The sequence below is a fragment of the Giraffa tippelskirchi genome, chromosome 8 (assembly GCF_054371585.1).
Source record: "Giraffa tippelskirchi isolate mGirTip1 chromosome 8, T2T-mGirTip1v1.2.pri, whole genome shotgun sequence".
NCBI classification, from domain to species: Eukaryota; Metazoa; Chordata; class Mammalia; order Artiodactyla; family Giraffidae; genus Giraffa; species Giraffa tippelskirchi.
This window is the reverse complement of record NC_137282.1, coordinates 81,534,470-81,553,902: the sequence shown is the minus strand read 5'-3', so window position 1 is coordinate 81,553,902 and position 19,433 is coordinate 81,534,470. Positions and strand designations below refer to the sequence as shown.

At 39.1% G+C, this 19,433-nt stretch overlaps 1 protein-coding gene across 3 annotated transcripts in view; it reads left to right on the top strand.

Moving 5' to 3' along the window:
* UGT3A2 (UDP glycosyltransferase family 3 member A2) overlaps positions 1-18,191 on the top strand; it is a 60,336-nt gene extending 42,145 nt beyond the window's left edge. For 2 of the 3 annotated variants that reach the window (XM_081520900.1, XM_081520899.1), the window contains 4 exons: positions 5,714-6,245; positions 11,536-11,767; positions 16,031-16,250; positions 16,615-18,191. In XM_081520900.1, coding sequence (XP_081377026.1) covers positions 5,714-6,245; positions 11,536-11,767; positions 16,031-16,250; positions 16,615-16,891 — 1,261 coding nt within the window. In that variant the 3' untranslated portion in view covers positions 16,892-18,191. Of the gene's footprint in view, positions 1-3,303; positions 3,419-5,713; positions 6,246-11,535; positions 11,768-16,030; positions 16,251-16,614 lie in introns of all 3 variants that reach the window. The other variant, XM_081520898.1, reaches the window with a different exon arrangement.
* The last annotated feature ends 1,242 nt before the right edge of the window (positions 18,192-19,433 follow it).

Here is a 19,433-nt window from a genome sequence, read left to right as displayed (position 1 = left end):
AGATATTAGAGATTTCAAAGGAGTTTTAAGATGGGTTATTTTTTTCCATAACTGCAAAAGACATCATTGGGATTTTGATAGGGATTGCATTGAATCTGTAGATCATTTTGGGTGGTATTGACATCTTAACAACCGAGTCTTCCAATTCATGAACATGGAATATATTTACATTTATTTGTCTTCTCTAGTTTCCTTCAACATTGCTTTTCAGTTTTCATTTCACTAATCTTTCAACTCTTTGGCTAAGCTAAATCCCAAGTACTTTATTCTTTTTGATGCTACTGTGTTTGGAATTATTTATGAAAATATTTTAGAGTATTCATTTATAGTATAGAAATGCAACTGATTTTTGTGTGTGAACTTTTTACCTTGCTACTTTGATTAATTCATTTTTTAGTTCTAACATTTTTTTGTGGAATCTTTAGGGTTTTTAACATGTAAGATTAAGTCATCTGTGAACAGAGATTCTTTTACTTCTTCCTTTCCAATTTGGATGCCCTTTTTTCCTTCCTTGCTTCCTTTGCCTGACTACTCTGGCTACGTCTTCCAATATTATATTGAATAGAAATAGTTAAGAAGTCTCCTTGCCTTGTTACTGACCTTGTGGAAAGTTTTCAGTCTTTCTTCACTGTGTATGATGTTTGCTATTGGTTTTTCATATGTGGTTTTTATTATGTTGAGGTTCAGTTCAGTTCAGTTCAGTCGCTCAGTCGTTTCTGACTCTTGGTGACACCATGAACTGCAGCACGCCAGGCCTCCCTGTCCATCACCAACTCCCGGAGCCTATCCAAACTCATGTCCATCAAGTTGGTGATGCCATCCAACCATCTAATCCTCTGTTCTCCCCTTCTCCTCCGGCCTTCAATCTTTCCCAGCATCAGGGTCTTTTCCAATGAGTCAGCCCTTCGCATCAGGTGGCCAAAGTATTGGAGTTTCAGCTTCAACATCGGTCCTTCTGATGAACACCCAGGACTGATCTCCTTTAGGATGGACTGGTTGGATCTCCTTGCAGTCCAAGGGACTCTCAAGAGTTGAGGTAGTTTCCTTCTATTCCTAGTTTGTTGAGTGTTTTTTTAAAATTATGAATGGATGTTGAATTTTATCAAATGCTTTTTCTGCATCAGTTGAATTGGTCATGTGATTTTTGTCCTTCATTCTGTTAATCTGGTATCTTTTATCAATTGGTTTTTGTTTACTGAGCTATCTTTGCCTTTGAGGAATAAATCATCGTGTATAATCTTCTTCATATTCTGTTGAATTTGATTTGGTGCTTTTTTGTTGAGGGCTTTTGTATCAATGTTCATAAAGGACATTAGTTTACAGGTTTCCTTTTTTTGTAGTGTCCTTGTCTGGCTTTCCCAAATTGAGAAAGGAGTACATCAAGGCTGTATATTGTCACCCTGCTTGTCTAACTTATATGCAGAGTACATCATGTGAAATGCCAGGCTCGATGAAGCACAAGCTGGAATCAAGATTGCTGGAAGAAATATCAGTAACCTCAGATATGTAGATGATACCACACTTAGCAGAAAGCAAAGAGGAACTAAAGAGCCTCTTGATAAAGGTGAAAGAGGAGAATGAAAAAGCTGGCTTAAAACTCAGCATTCAAAAAACGAAGATCATGGCATCCAGTCCCATCATTTCATGGCAAACAAATGGGGAAACAATGGAAACAGAGATAGATTTTATTTCCTTGGGCTCCAAAATCACTGCAAATGGTGACTGCAGCCATGAAATTAAAAGACGCTTCTCCTTGGGAGAAAAGCTATGACCAACCTAGACAGCATATTAAAAAGCAGAGACATTACTTTGCCAACAAAGGTCTGTCTAGTCAAGGCTATGGTTTTTCCAGTAGTCATGTATGGATGTGAGAACTGGATTATAAAGAAAGATGAGCACCGAATAATTGATGCTTTCGAACTGTGGTGTTGGAGAAGAGTCTTGAGAGCCCCTTGGAGTGCAAGGAGATCAAACCAGTCAATCGTAAAGGAAATTAGTCCTGAATATTCATTGGAAGGACTGATGCTGAAGCCGAAACTCCAACACTTTGGCCACCTAAGGCGAAGAACTGACTCCTTAGAAAAGACCCTGATGTTGGGAAAGATTGAAGGCAGGAGAAGGGGACGACAGAGGATGAGATGGTTGGATGGCATCACCAACTCAATGGACATGAGTTTGAGCAAGCTCCAGGAGTTGGTGATAGACAGGGAAGCCTGGTGTGCTGCAGTCCATAGGGTCGCAAAGAGTTGGACATGAGTGCGTGACTGAACTGTGCTGAACTGTCTGGCTTTGGTGTCAGGGAAGTGCTGGCTTCAAAAAATGAGTTTGGAAGTGTTTCCATCTGTTCAACTCTTTGTAACAATTTGAGAAGGAGTAGTATTTTTTCTTCCTTAAATGCTTGTTAGGATTTACTAGTGAAACCATTGGATCCTGGACTTGATTTTATTGAGAGATTTTGGCTGCTGATTTAATTTCCTTATGACTTATAAATCTATTCAAATTTTCTATTTCTTTGTAATTTACTATTAATTGGTTTTATGTCTCTAGGAATTTTAAAATTTCATCTAGATTATCCAATTTGTTGGTGTACAGTTGTTCACAGTATTTCTTGTAATACTAATTTCTGTATAATTAGAGCAATGACACCATTTTCATTTTGGATTTTAGTAATTTGAGTATTCTCTCTCTTTTTTTCATAGTATTTCTAGCTAAAGATTTGCCAATTTTATTGATATTTTCACCCTGAAAGTTGCAAGCCCTCCATGGACTACGAGTTCCAAAATAATTATTTTAGAAGATTCTGTCAGTGTATTTGTTGTTTAGGTGGAGAGACAGACTTCTGGTGCTTCCTATTCTATCATCTTCCCAGAATTCTCCCCACTGTCTGTTGACCTATTTTCTTTTCATAACGTATATGTGTACACAAATATATGTATATATACTATATACACATTTATATATAACTTTAATACATAGTATACTACTTACCATGTGTGCATCCTTGACAGTTTGTTTGACACCCCATTCATCTTTGTTTTCTCACCCGTAAAATGAGGAATACCTTTAACCAAAGGTTTTAAATGGAAACTCTAGCACTTTAAATTGAATAAAAGTGACTGAATATTTGTAAAGTTCTTAATAAGTGTTGTCATATGATTAAAGGAATGAGAGGGTAAGAAAAAATTCAAAAAGCAAACATCTAAATATATATAAAATTATTGAAATAAGTAGACTATGATATCATGCTAACATTGATCTGAGTTATGTGACATATTAAATATTTCCCTGTTGGTGTTTTCTTAGATTTAGAAAAGGAGGAACACTCATTCCAAGTTATCAGTTGGCGTTCACCTGGAGATCTTGAAAATGAAATAAGGAAACGTCTGGATTTGTTTGTGACAGAAGCTTTGCACAGCAGGTAATTTATTCTCTCAATGAAAGACCTACTATTTTAGTGATACAAATAAATGGATGGATACATGGATACTGGGAATAAGTTTAAGAGCAATAGATGAGTTGATGGGTAAATGGATGGAGAGAAGGATGAATAATATGGGGTGGTGGGTGGATGGGTGGAGCAGATGATTTTCATACTATCTAGTCTGTATACTGTCCTTTTTCCATGAAAAGCATGAATTTCTGCTTTTAGTTGTGGTGGATAGTTGTGAGGGATTGTTGCTCCTGGATCTTGTTGGCGATACATCTCTTATAGACTTCGTGTGTACTCTCCCCAACACAGAAGGAGGGATAGACAACTTAATTTCTCATTGTTGATAAACAAACCCTACCCACCATTTTATACTTATTTTCTTTCCATTCTCCTTATATAAATTCAAGAATGGAAAGACACTCATCACGAACATTGATTTTTTTTTTCATACCTTGAAATGCTGCTCTTTTAAATACATTAAAAATACCTCAAATACCTTGATGAAGCACAGTGAGAGATGAGCCTGAGAGTTTTTGTCATCACCTGGGATGTATAGAAAGTTCTTTATCTTTGATGCATAAGAAGGAAGACAAAATCCATGCCTCAGTTGGCTAATTGCAGTGGCTTAACCCACCCCCCTGCTTTCTTTAAAAATTCTACTTGCTATCAAGGTTGTGTTCAAATCTGACTTTTTCTTAAAACTTTCTTACTCTCTAAAACTAGAAGACCAAATTCTCTCCACCTTAAGAGATCTGATCCAAAGTACTCATTTGAAACTTTGTGTTGTCTTGTGTTGTTAGGCCTATGTTTTTTAAGTCTATGTCTTGCTTCTTCTCTTGCAACTTGATTTCTTTGAAGACTGGTTCTACACACACACACATGTTAAATATGGTAGAATATACCAAGCACGAGGCTTCCCTGATGGCTCAGACTGTAAAGAATCCGCCTGCAATGCAGGAGACTTGGGTTCAATCCCTGGGTCAGGAAGATCCTCTGGAGAAGGGAATGGCTACCCTCTCCAGTTTTCTTGCCTGGAGAATTCCATGGAAAGAGGAGCCTGGTGGGCTATATAGTTCATAGGGACACCACACAGTGTCATCTTGTAATCTTTTTCAATGAATCAACTTAATTTTAGATAGGATTAATGTTCTACTTTTGAGGACTTTGTACTTCCTATTTTGAATTTATCCCTGATATTTGGCAAACATTCTTTATGTAGAATCTTTAAAAAATATAATAGAGAATAATTTCAGCTAATTACCATCACTCAATGTTAATTCTAAAGAACAGGTAGAGATATGCACATTGCTAATGAATTATCAACCTTATTGGCCTTTTTTAAGTGGGCTGTCATGGTGTAGTGTTGTACAGGTTATGGGTTTGCTGAGCCATTGATTCTTTCAGTCCTTTGCTAGACTAGGAGGTCAGTGTGTCTTCAAAACACCTGTACCTGTCATCTCTGGCCACAAACATTCTTGTCTATTTCTCCCTGGGCTATACAAAAAAGATCATTTTCTTTGCAGGCAATGAGGGAAAAACATTGATGGAGAATAGTTCTTGGAATAGGTAATAAATGAGTCTTAATTTGGTGTCAGTAAAAATTGAGCATTAACTTCTATAAATACCCTGGTGAGCATAAAGCGGAAAGGCTGTTAACAAGTTTCAAACAAAGTTTCATTTTTGTTTGTTTTAAATCATTTAACTTTACATTAGAAGGATATAAATCTCATGTTCAGTTTAGAATTTGGATTCTAATATTAGTGTCAGGAAGTTCCTTGTGTGAGACAAGCTATCAGATGCAGGATATATAAGATGGTTTTAAAAAAAGCAAAATCATCATCAGTATTGATGGACTCTGTCATGAAGTTACTTCCACAGCTTGGCTGGGAAACAAAACAGTCCCTCATAAGTCAGTATACAGATGAAAATAAAACAGAACATTACAGAATATATCAAATAGACATGGAACCACGAGATTTGCTACAGTCAGTGATGGCTCCCAAAGCAGAAGGACCTTGAATTGGCATGATGGTGGGTGAATTTGGATTAGTCAAAGAAAGGAGAGGGGAAGAAGTGAGTATATTTTAGGAAGTAGAAACACCTGGACCAGAGTGGTAGAATAGAGGATATTTCTTGGACAGTAGTAAAATTGGTGGGTAAAAATAGGCTGTCAGATATGGTCTTTCTTAACTGGGATGTTTACTTTGAGCTGAAGATTATCCTAAATATTGTGAAATTAAGACTTCCAGTGAGTAGTTGTCATTAATTTTTTTTTTCTTACAGAGAAAACTCTAAACATTACGTAAATTTAATGGAAATACTTGGGACTCGATGCAGTTATTTGCTAAGGAGACATGATATCATGGATTCCTTAAAGAATGAGAACTTTGACCTGATAGTTGTTGATGCCTTTGACCTCTGTTCATTTCTAATTGCTGAGAAATTTGAGAAGCTGTTCGTGTCCATTCTTCCCACATCAGTTAGCAGACTGGACTTTGGGCTGCCAAGCCCCTTGTCTTATGTTCCAGTATTCCAGTCTTTCCTAACTGACCATATGGACTTCTGGGGTAGAGTGAAGAATTTTCTGATGTCATTTGTGTTCTCTGTGGAGCAGTGGCAAGTACACTCTACCTTTGACAACACCATCAAGGAGCATTTCCAGGAAGGTTCTAGGCCAGTTTTATCTCATCTTCTAAAGAAAGCAGAGCTGTGGTTTGTTAATTCTGACTTTGCCTTTGAATTTGCTCGGCCTCTGCTTCCCAACACTGTGAATGTTGCAGGCTTAATGATCAAACCTATTAAACCAGTACCACAGGTAAGTAAGACCTGAGAGTGTGGATTTCATGCAGAGGTCTTCAGTGCAGAGTTGGTGTCTGCTCCTGCCACTGGGATCCTGGGATTTAAGTAGAGTGAGTTAGGCAAAACACCTAGTATATAACTTTTAATTTAATTTTCCTATTTTGTATTTGATTTTTCTGTTGTAAGACACTTAATATGAAATTTATCCTCTTAACAAGTATTTAACAGTGCAACACATTAGTATTGACTATAGGTGCCATGCTATATAGCAAATTTCTAGAGCCTATTCTTCCTGCTTCACTGAAACCCTGCCTCCATCGAAAAGTAGCTACCCATTTCCCCCTCCTCCAGTCCCTGGAAACCAGCTTCAACTTTTTGATTCTATGAATTTGGCTATTTTAGACACTTTATATAAGTGAAATCCTGCAGTATTTGCCCTTCTGTGACTGACATTTCATTTAGCATAATGTCCTCAAGTTTCATTCATGTTTTCACATATTGAAAAATTTCCTTGTTTACAAAGCTAAATAATACAAGCTAATTGTATGTTTATACTGTTGTTGTTGTTCAGTCACCAGGTCATGCCTAACTCTTTGTGACCCCAAGGACTGAAGGCAGATTGAAGGCAGAAGGAGAAGAGGGCATTTATACTACAGAGGATGTTTATACTACATTTTCTCTAACCATTCATCTTTGATGGACATTTAGGTTGTTACCACGTCTTGGCTATTGTGTATAGTGCTTCAATGAACATGGGAATGTACATATCTCTTTCAGATCATAATTCCCATTCTTTTATGTATATACACAAAACTAGGATTGCTGGATTATTTTATTAGTTCTATTTTTAATTTTTTGATGATTCTCTGTATTATTACTGCACGATTTTGCATTTCTGACAATAGTGTGTAAGTGTTGCAACTTTCCCACATCCTCAACACATGTTGGTTAATATATGCTTTATGTATTTAGGTGTAAGATCCCCTGTGGAGAAGGAAATGGCAACCCACTCCAGTATTCTTGTCTGGGAAATCCCATGGACAGAAGATCCTGGCAGGCTACAGTCCAAGGGGTTGCAAAGATTCATACATGACTTAGTGACTGAACAACAAAACAACAACATCATGTTGGGTGCATATATATTTATAATTGTTGCATCTTCTTCTTGGATTGGTCCCTTGATCATTATGTGATGTCCTTCTTTTTCTCTTATTATAGTCTTTGTTTTAAAGTCTATTTTGTCTGGCATAAGTATTGCTACCCTGGTTTTCTTTTCATTTCCATTTGCATGGAATACCTTTTTCCATTCCCTCACTTTCAGTCTGTGTGTGTTTTTAGATCTGAAGTAAGGCTCTTATAGGAAGAATATATATGGGTCTTGTTTTTGTATCCATTCAGCCACTCAATGTCTTTTGTTTGGAGTATTTCTGTCATTTACATTTAAAATAATTATTGATAGGTATGTACTTATTGCTGTTTTATTAATTGTTTTAGGGTTGTTTTTGTAGTTTTTTGTTCCTTTCTTTTTCTTTTGTTCTCTTCCGTTATAATTTGATGACTATCTTTAGTGTTATGTGTAAATTTCTTACTCTTTGTGTGTGTATCTATTATAGATTTTTGATTTGTGATTACCATGAAGTTTGTATATAGCAATCCGTTTATATATATGTGATTATTTTAAGTTGCTAGTCTTAATTTCAAATGTATTTTATCAACTCTGCTTTTTTACTCCCTCTCCCCTCATAACTGCTTTCTTGCAATATATTTTACTTCTTTTTTGGTTTTATGTATATCTTAACTTGTTGTGGAAATAGATGATTTTACTACTTTTGTCCTTTAGTATTCATACTAGAACTGAACTGATTCATACTAGCTTTGCATGTGGTTGATTTACTACCTTTACTGTATATTTGCTTTCACCAATGTGTTTTTCCTTTTGTAATTTACATGTTTCTAATTGTGGCCTATTCCTTTCTGTTTAGAGAGGCCCCTTTAACATTTCTTGTAAAGCTGGGTTGGTGATGCTGAACTCTCTTAGCTTTTTGCTTGTCTGTAACACTTTTGATTTCTCCATCAAATCTAAATGAAAGTATTCTTGTTTGTAGGTTTTTCCCTTTCATCACTTTAAATATGTTGTGCCACTCCCTTCAGGCTTGCAGAGTTTCTGCTGAAAAATCAGCTGATACCATTATGGGAGTTCCTTTGTACATAACTTGTTGCTTTCTCCTTGCTGCATTTATTATTTTCTCTTCAACTTTTGCCATTTTACAGTGTGCATTGGTATGGTCCTCTTTGGGTTAATCCTGTTTGGGACGCTCTGTGATTCCTGTACCTGGATGTCTATTTCATTTCCCAGGTTAGGGAAGTTTTCAGCTATTAAGTCCTCATAAATGTTCTCTGTCCCTGTCTTTCTCTCTTTTCCTTCTGGACCCCTATAAAGTGTTAGTATGTTTGATATTGTCCCCAAGGTCTCTCAAACTATCTTCATTTCTTTTGATTCTTTTTTCTTTCCTGTTCAACTTCAGTGATTTCCATTACTCTGTCTTCCAGTTCACTGATCCATCCCTCTGTATCATCTACTCTGTCAGTGCCTTCTAGTGCATTTTTCACTTCAGTTGGTGTATTTTTCACCTCTATTTGGTACTTCTTCATATTTTCTAACTCTTTGTTAAAAACTTCTAACTTCTCAGTTTGTTTATCCATTCTTCTCCTGAATTCTTTGATCATCTCTATGATCATCATTTGATTCTTTTCTTTATTTTGGTAGATGGCTTGTCTCTACTTCACTTAACTCTTCTGGTATTTTATCTTATTTATTAATACTTGCTTGGATCATATTCCTCTGTAACTTCATTTTGCCTAATTTGCTATTTTCATTTCTATATACTTGTTAGGTTGGTTACTTGTCCTGACCTTGAAGAAGGGATCTTTTGTAGGAATCATCCTATATGTCACAGCAGTGCACACCCCCCTCCCTGCTTACCAGAGCTATATTTTCTAGGACTGTCCCTTGGGTGGGCTGCATGGATTCTTCTGTTGTGGCAGGTTGACTACTGTGGATGGTCTGGTATGTGTGACTTGACCCTGGTCCAGTTGGTTGCCAGGCCTTGCTTTGTGGGGAAGTTGGCAAGCTGCTGGTTGGCAAGGTTGGGTCATGATGCCACTGACTGCAGAACCCCAGGGGATCCTGGAGCTAATGCTGGCTGACTGGGCACAACCTCTTCTATTTAACTTCTAGTGAAAGTCCCAGTTAAAGCAGTAAGACCAAAAAAGAAAAAAAAAGGAACAAAAGTCAAATATATTAGGAAGGAAAAAATGAAACTGTTTTTATTCACAGATAACAGAATGGTCCATGTAAAAATCCAAAAAAGTCAAGAAAAAACTCCTGAAATGAATTAGTAATTATAGCAATGTCACAGAATATACGTTTAATGTACAAAACCAATCCCTTTCCTATATACTAGCAATGAACAGGGGGAATGTGAAATTTAAAACATAATATTATATATTGCATGCATGTTCAGTTATGTCCAACTCTTTGAAACCCCATGAACTGTAGCCCACCAGGCCCCTCTGTCCATGGGATTATTCAGGCAAGAATAATCATTTTCCTTCTCTAGGGAATCTTCTTGACCCAGGGATCGAACTTGCATCTCCTGTATCATCAGGCAGATTCTTTACCACTACACCACCTATATTAGCATTCTGCAAAATGAAATACTTAAAAATAAATCTAACAAAATATATACAACATTTATATGAGAAGACATAACAAAACTCTGATGAAAAAAATCGAAGAACTAAATAAATGGAGAGATATTCCATGTTAATGGATAGGAAGACTCAATGTTGTCAAGATGTCAGTTCTCTTCAGTTTGATCTAAAGATTCATTGTAAATCTCAATCAAAATCTCAATAAGTTATTTTGTGAATATTGACAAACTGATCCTCAAATTTGTATGGAGAGGCAAAAAGCTTGAAGAGCTAATGCAATATTGAAGACAGAACAAAGTTGAAGAACTGACATTACTCAACTTTGCCACTTACTGTGAAGGACAGTAATCAAGACACTGTGGTCTTAGAAAAAGAATAGACAAATAAGATGCACATGAATTTAGGTCAACTGATCTTTGACAGTGGATTAAAGGCAATACCATGGAGAAAAGATACTTTCCAACAAACAGTGCTGGAGCAACTGGACATTCACTTGCAAAAAAATTGAATCTAGACCCAGAACTTACCTGCTTAACAAAAATTAACCAAAAAATGGATCATATACCTAAATATAAAATGGAAAAGTATAAAATGCTTAGAAGATAACATAGGAAAAAATATAAATGAAATGGAGTCTGGTGATTACTTTTTAGACATAAAACGTAGGATATATTATATGAAAGAAAGAGTTAATAAGTACATTAAAAGAGTTAATAAGCATGTTAAATTGAAATTAAAATTATCTGTCTTGAGAAAGACCTTGTCAAGAGAGTCAGGAGAGAAACCACAGATTGGAAATAAATATTTGCCGAAAACCTACCTGGTAAAGACTGATGTTAAGATTATACAAAGAATACTTAGAACTCAACAACACACACACACAAAATCAATTAAAAAATTGTCCACAAACCTTAACAGATACCTCAACAAAGAAGCTATACAGGTTTCTAAAAAGAATATGAAGGAGACATACAGCAGAATATTCTTCCAGCATGTCTACCTCAGTCCCCAGAAGGCCCACCAGGCTCTAATGGGCCAGACCAGCAGGTTGCACTGCCCCAGGCTCTAGCTACTCTGATCTGACATTGGAATATTCCTGAATGGCCATATCTGCCTGGACCTAGAATGAGGGTTGAGGATGACTGTGGTACTGGGGTCATGTTTTCAATGAAGAAAGAGATTCCCACCACTTCAACTTTCCTCTTCCATTAAAGATTCTTATACATGAAAGCTCTGGGTCTAGACATTGGTGCTGCAGTCTTAAGTACCTCATGTGCAATGTGCACCATTATGGTGGCTGGCTACCTAAAACTGTCTTCACATCCATTTGTGAGTATTTAAAGTATTTATATGGGAAAGTGTGTTCCAAGGTTTCATAAAAATTTCTTCAAGGCCATCCATCCAGAGGATCTGAGCATGATGCAGAGGGCACTGAGCTGTCTTAGAGGCTATGAGAACAGTTTCAAGGCAGTGAACTCCAACTGTTAACAGGAGAGTATGTTCAGTAAATAGATGATTTTCATTTTTTGGCTGTCTAGGCTTTCATTGACAACATTATTCACCTCCTTCCTTTCCTACCTCTCTCTCTCCAGGAACTTGAGAATTTCATTGCCAAATTTGGAGACTCTGGTTTTGTCCTTGTGGCCTTGGGCTCCATCGTGAGCAGGTATCAGTCCCAGGAGATTCTCAAGGAGATGAATGCTGCCTTTGCTCGTCTCCCTCAAGGGGTGATATGGAAGTGTAAGCCTTCTCATTGGCCCAAAGATGTCAAATTGGCAGCAAACGTAAAAATCATGGACTGGCTTCCTCAGAATGACCTCTTGGGTAAGGACTTTCCAAGTCTACTTCTCTCATCCTTATGTATCTTTGGGGTTCATTAGGGCTCTGACCTCTAGTTAGGCAATCCTGTTAGGATGAGAAGAAGCACCTGATAAATGAAGGTAAGTATTCCAAAGAATGGAACAGTCAACTGGAGTTGTTGAGAAATCAGGCTATACTTCCAAAATGCCCCAAACATTCTTTTCCATTTCCGATATCTGCAGACAGAAGTAATATCACTTTCAGTTTATTTTGACCATACCTTATCTGGCACTAAAGAGGGTTGCTCAAACACAATCCAAGATAATTTGTCAACAGTTTGTCTGAGAACTCACATAAGGGGGCACATTATCACTGTTTCCCATGGTCTCTTGAGCCCTTGTTCAGCCACGTTTTTTGTTGTTGCTCAATTGCTATGTCATGTCCAACTGTTTGCAATCCCAAAGACTGCAGCATGCCAGGTTCCTCTGTCCTCCACTATCTCTCAGAGTTTTCTCAAATTCATGTCCATTGACTTGGTGATGCTATTGAACTACTCTCTGCCACCCCATTCTCCTTTTCATCCAGGTGCCATTATACAAACATATATCCATACATATTGATACATTCTCTTTAGTACCACAGGTGTGAGCAACTCATACCTTTACAAAGTTGATGCTGGTGGTGTCTGAAGGGTGTGCCATAATATCTACATGCCAAACTGAGTAATCTCATATCTGGTTATTTTGTTCATCAGATCCTTTGGTAGTAGAGAGCTCATTACATCCAAAAAGGTTTTCTTTGTCTCTTTACTGTTTTTTTGGATACTCCTCACTGTCACACTGACTGAATCAGAGGGTCATAGCCAAAATTGTGGTTCAAAAACATATTGGGCAATTTAAAATAGAGAGATCTGAACATTGAATTAAGAAGGCAAGGGGTAGGGAAAAGAAGTCCCCCTTCCAAAGAAACCACGTGGATTCTGATTCACATCCTTATTAAGAGGCAGAGTTTGAAATGAACTCTTCATTAACACTTGTTTTAGTTTTCTCTCAATAAGGGTGCAGTCTCAAAAATGACAGAATGATCTCAGTTTTTTTTCCAATACAAACCATTCAATATCACAGTAATCCAAGTCTATGCCCCAACCACTAATGCCAAAGAAGCTAAAGTTGAACAGTTCTATGATAACCTACAAGAATTTCTAAAACTAACACCAAACAAAGATGTCCTTTTCATCTTAGGGGATTGGAATGCAAAAGTAGGAAGTCAAGAGATACTTTGAATAACAAGCAAGTTTGGCCTTGAAGTACAAAATGAAGCAGGACAAAGGATAACAGAATTTTGTTAAGAGAATGCACTGGTCATAGCAAACACCCTCTTCCAGCAACACAAGAGATAACTCTACACATGGACATCACCAGATGGTCAATACCGAAATCAGATTGATTATATTCTTTGCAGCCGAAGATGGAGAAGCTCTATACAGTCAGCAAAAACAAGACTGGGACCTGACTGTGGCTCAGATCAGAAACTCCTTATTGCCAAATTCAGACTTAAATTGAAGAAAGTAGGGAAAACCACTAGGCAATACAGGTATAACCTAAATCAAATCCCTTATGATTATACAGTGTAAGTGACAAATAGATTAAAGGGACTAGGTCTAATAGAATGCCTGAAGAACTATGGATGGAGGTTCGTGACATTGTACAGGAGATGGTGATCAAAAGCCTACCCAAGAAAAAGAAATGCAAAAAGACAAAATGGTTGTATGAGGAGGACTTACAAATAGCTGAAAGGCAAAGGAGAAAAAGCAAACTATATCTAACTGAATTCAGAGCTCCAAAGAAAAGCAAGGGGAGATAAGAAAGCCTTCCTCAGTGATCAGTGCAAAGAAATAGAAGAAAACAATAGAAAAGGAAAGACTAGAGAGCTCTTCAAGAAAATTTGAGATACGAAGGGAACATTTCATGCAAAGATGGGCACAATAAAGAACAGAAATAGTATGGACCTAAGAGAAACAGGAGCTATTAAGAAGAGGTGGCAAGAATACACAGAAGAACTGTACAAAAGAAATCTCCATGACTCAGATAACCACAATGGTGTGATCTCTCACCTAGAGCCAGACATCCTGGAGTGTGAAGTCAAGTGGGGCTTAGGAAGCATCACTAGGAACAAAGCCAGTGGAGGTGATGAAATTCCAGCTGAACTACTTCAAATCCTAAAAGATGATGCTGAGAAAGTGCTGCACTCAATATGTCAGCAAATTTGGAAAACTCAGCAGTGGCCACAGGACTGGAAAAAGTCAGTTTTCATTCCAATCCCAAAGAAAGGCAATGCCAAAGAATGTTCAAACTACCACACAATTGCACTCATTTCACATTCTAGCAAAGTAATGCTCAGAATCCTTCAAGCTAGGCTTCAACAGTACATGAACCAAGAACTTCCAGATGTTTAAGTTGGATTTAGAAAAAGCAGGGGAACAAGAGATCAAATTGCCAACGTCTGTTGGATCATAGAAAAAGCAAAAGAGTTCCAGAAAAACATCTACTTCTGCTTCATTGACTACACTAAAGCCTTTGACTGTGTGGATCACAACAAAGTGTGGAAAATTCTTAAGGAGATGGGAATATCAGACCACCTTACCTGCTCCCCTGAGAAACCTGTATGCAGGTCAACAAGCAACAGTTAGAACCAGACATGGGACAACAGACTGGCTCAAAGGAGGAAAGAAGTAGGTCAAGGCTGTGTATTGTCACCCTGCTTATTTAACTTATATGCAGAGTACATCATGTGAAATTCCAGGATGGATGCAGCAGAAGCTGAAATCAAGATGGCTGGAAGAAATATCAATAACTTCAGATATGCAGATGATACCACCCTTATGGCAGAAAGCAAAGAGGAACTAAAGAGCCTCTTGATGAAGGTGAAAGAGGAGAGTGAAAAAGCTTGCTTAAAACTCAGCATTCAAAAAACCTAAGATCATGGCATCCGATCCCATTTTGTCATGGCAAACAGATGGGTAAACAATGGAAACAGTGACAGACTTTATTTTCTTAGGTTCCAAAATCACTGCAGATGGTGACTGCAGCCATGAAATTAAAAGACGCTTGCTCCTTGGAAGAAAAGCTATGACAGATCTAGGCAGCATATTAAAAAGCAGAGACATCACTTTGCCTACAAATGTCCATATATGGTTTTTCCAGTAGTCATGTATGGATGTGAGAATTGTACCATAGAGAAGGTTGAGCACCGAAGAATTGATGCTTTTGAACTGTGCTGTTGGAGAAGACTCTTGAGAGCCCCTTGGACTGCAAGCATATCAGTCAATCCCAAAGGAAATCAATCCTAAATATTCATTGGAAGGACTGATGCTGAAGCTGAGGCTCCGATACTTTGTCTACCTGATGCGAAGAGCTGACTCATTAGAAAAGACACTGATGCTGGGAAGGATTGAAGGCAGGAGGAAAAGGGGCAACAGAGGACAAGATGATTGGATGGTATCACCAACTTGATGGATATGAGTTTGAGCAAGCTGTGGGAGATGGTGAAGGACAGGGAAGCCTGGCATGCTGCAGTCCATGGCATCGCAAAGAATTGTAAACGACTGAGTGACTGAACAACAGCAAAAGTAAGGGTGGGGTCGGCATACAGGAACTGGAAATAGTGAAATGTATGGTCCATTATTCCCTACCTTAAAGATTTCTCATAAAATTGAGGAGAAAATACTTGTAGTGTTAAGTTTTATAAATGCCACGAGTTGTTATGTCAATGATAGTGTTAAGAAGTCAGATAAATGAGAAATGAATGGGTAGTGGAGAAGGGAGGGAGAGACCGAGAGAGCAAAAGATCAAATGAGCTAAAGACAAAGAGACAGAGAGAGACAGAGAGAGAAACAGAGACGTAGAGAATGACTGTGTGAGAGAGTAATAGAGAGAGAACAGAGATGAGAAGCAAAGAGACAGGGTAGAGAAGGATGGATGGATGGATGGATGAATAGATGGGGGGAGGAATATGCTTTGCTGCTTATCACTCTTCTCTGCAGCTTTCCCTGGGTTCTGAGTCTTAGATGGATTAGGGCTGAGGTGAGAAGTTTCTGTACAGAGACAAGAGCAGAATCTTGTGTCTTAAAATATTCACCCTTGAATGTGTCCTGAGCTAAGTCAGTAAATTCATTTTTTTCACAGCATGTTGAGATCCCTTTTTACATTCTTTTTGCCCTTGCTGCTTTCCTTGTTGTCCTGAAACTTTCATCCTGAGGTGTCCTTTTCTTTTTCTGATTTGCAACAGCGCACCCTCGCATCCGCCTTCTTGTCACCCATGGTGGGATGAATAGTGTCATGGAGGCCATCCAACATGGCGTGCCCATGGTAGGGATTCCTGTCTTTGATGACCAGCATGAAAACCTGCTCCGAGTAGAAGCCAAAAAGTTCGGTGTCTCTATCCAATTAAAGCAGATGAAGGCTGAGACATTGGCTCTGAAGATGAAGCAAGTCATAGAGGACAAGAGGTGTGCAGCTCTTGGGGCTTGTGGTTACTTAATGCCTGATGGAGGCGTAAGCCATGATGGGCACCGCGTGGGTCTTATTGTAGTAAAAGCTGAAACTTCCAGGACACAGAATAATAATGGTGTACTTTTTTTATATGTTAGCACTTTCAGCACTAAGCATGGGTCTTTGCATGCCAGTATCAATTTGAACTTTTCAAGCAGACCCAGTTGGACGGTGGCAAGACCAGGCCAACAATTTTCCTTGAAAGGAAGTCTTTTATGCCTATGGTAGAAAGTGTGTGTGTGCATGTGTGTGTGTGATACAAGGTCTCTAAGACTTCTGAGACCACTTGTGTTAACATCTCCCCTCTGTCTCTGTCGACAGGTACAAATCTGCTGCAGAGGCCGCCAGCATCATCAAGTGCTCGCAGCCTCTGACCCCTACCCAGCGGCTGGTGGGCTGGATTGACCACATCCTGCAGACAGGGGGTGCAGCCCATCTCAAGCCCCATGCCTTCCAGCAGCCGTGGTATGAGCAGTACCTACTGGATGTCCTCTTGTTCCTGCTGGTGGTCACCCTGGGCACTGTGTGGCTCTGTGGGAAGCTGGTGGGCCTGGTGGCCAGGTGGCTGTGTGGGGCCAGGAAGCTGAAGCAGGCCTGAGGCCAAGTGGAGCCTTGGAGAGGGTGTGCTGGGGAGCCACTGGTTCTTTGAAGTCTGCCCCCAGCACTGTCCTTGCTTCCTCCCCTTCACTTTTACTTGATGATAGAACATGCATTTCTCCTACTTTTTGTCTCTGTTTAGAAATCTTTATGAAGAACTCTTGGGGTGCTTTTTAAAGATTCTGTGGTAAAGAATACATCACATACAATTTACCATTTTAATCATTAAGTAGTAGTTCAGTGGCATGAAGTACATTCACACAGCTGCGCAAACATCATTATCCTCCAATTCCAGAACTCTATTCATCTTTCCAAACTAACATTCCACACAGGTGAAATGATAATGCCCCCCGCCCCAACCCCTTTCCCTTAACCACCATCAAGGTTCTAGCAGCTCATGTCTACTTTTGTGTCTGAATCTACACTCAAGCTTCTGGATGGCCCCTGACCAAGGGACGCCTCTCCTCAGCCCAGCCTGCTCCTTCCTCCTTGTGATCCCTGCACATGGCACTCTGACGCCTCAGCATCCCTGTCCAGGAGCCTTCTCAGGCTCTTTCCCCATTTCTCTTTCTTTAACTTTTCATAAAGCTCACACGAGCTGTTTGGTCGGTTCTTCCTTGTCGGCATTCCTCTTGCGTTTCCTTTTCATCTCACCTCACAGCTCAGGAAGCCTGGCCTCTGTCCTGCAGGTTGGCAGGGATACCCCTGTGAGGACTTGGTCCCCTCCTGTGCAGAGCACCTCCTTCACTGCCAGGCCTGGAGCCTGCCTTTGGTCCACAGCTGAGGCCACCTGTTGCCCACGTTTCAGTGTTCCTTCCTCAAGATCCCCTACTTGAATAATTAGGGTCACAAAAACCTAAGTGGAGAAATGGAACCTCCATGCAAGGCTTGGGGGCCTTAGGTCCAGGAGCCATGGCTGGCCCAAACCTCTTGATACAGGAAACATTCCATCTGCCATCCCACCTAGCAAAGAACATCTCTACATGTGGTAAACCCTTAGAGATGACATTCAGTTCCTAGTAACAGAAGCCAGAAAAAGAGTGGCTTAAACACTCTGGAGTTTTAAAGTGTTTTTTTTATTTCCTGGACACAGCTTGGAGACAGGTGGTGGAGGGATGGTGTGGTGACTCATCCTGCTGTCCGTAGCTTAAAAAAACATTTTTTTTTGAACGCCTCTCCTGTACTGTTCTACCAAGTTGCCTCACTGGTTTGCTGCTCCCATGAAATACTTTACCTTTGGTGATCCTGTCTTCCTGTTTGCTTTTGCATTCTGAAATGGAATTAAATTCCTCCTTAAAAGTTTCATTGTGTGGTATCCAGTGGATTAAAACATGGTGAAGAAAATGTTAGATGGCCCTGGCAACTGCAGTTTTGGACTGCTTAATTCTGGGTTGTTAATCACATCTCGAAATAGTTCAAATGAAAACGTGAAGCAGTTACTACAAATGCTCCCTGCAGAAATAGGAAAAGACCTACACCTGCCAATGTTGGAATGGGGTCTGCCTGGTTGTGTGGAGAACTGAGTGCCCGGTATCTACCCAGTTCTGTGAGTTCTTATGCTGCAAGGGAGTCCCACACAGTCAGGAGCATGTCAGATACAGAAGTGAGTGTGTCTGTGTGTGTGAGAGAGAAGGTTTTATTTCTACAATTCTTAACGAAATCTCATAAACAGGTCTCTGACATAAATTCCTTGAGGGACACACATGCAGCCCTCTCTGGGTTGTCACTGGAATGAATGACCAGAGTTTTATTCCCCTCAGAGGCAACACAGGGACCTAAGGATGAGGCTCCCTGGCTGGTAACTCCCTCTTTCCTGCTCTCACCGCAAAATCCTCCCTGATGATCAGGTAACTCAGTGAAGCCAACCCTTTTTATTGCTTTCTAGGCTCTTGTCCCAGTCCGGGAAATCTGATCAATAGCAGTGAGCCAGTGAGCCAGAATGAAGCCTCCAGCTTGTTCCCTTCAAGTATCCTCCGCAGGGCTGGCTGCTAGCATGGCCTTGATAGCATGGAAATCTGATCTCATCACTCTCTGATCACAGTCCTTTGTTGGCTCCCATTGCAGGGAATACAAGGTCTCTGTGATTTCTTTCTGGCAACTGCAGCAGGCACATCTTGAAAACTTGAAATAGACCCACTGAATATGTTCTGTTGATTTTTGACAAAAGTGCAAAGACAATTCAGTGGAAAAAGAAAAATCTTTTCAGCAAACTGTACTGGAACAATTGTATATCTGAATGGGATTTGGCCTTAATTTAATATACACAAAGGATATTTTTATAAATTTATTTCATTGAAGTATAGTTGATTTACAGTATTGTGTTGATTTCTGCTGGACATCAAAGTAATTCAGTTATTTATTTATGTATATATATATATATATATGTATATATATATATATATACATACTCTTTTTCATAGTCTTTTCCATAATGGTTTATCACAGGATATTGAATATAGTTCCCTGTGCTAGACAGTAAGACCTTGTTGTTTATCCATTCTATATATATAATAGTTTGCATATCCTATATATAATATATATCC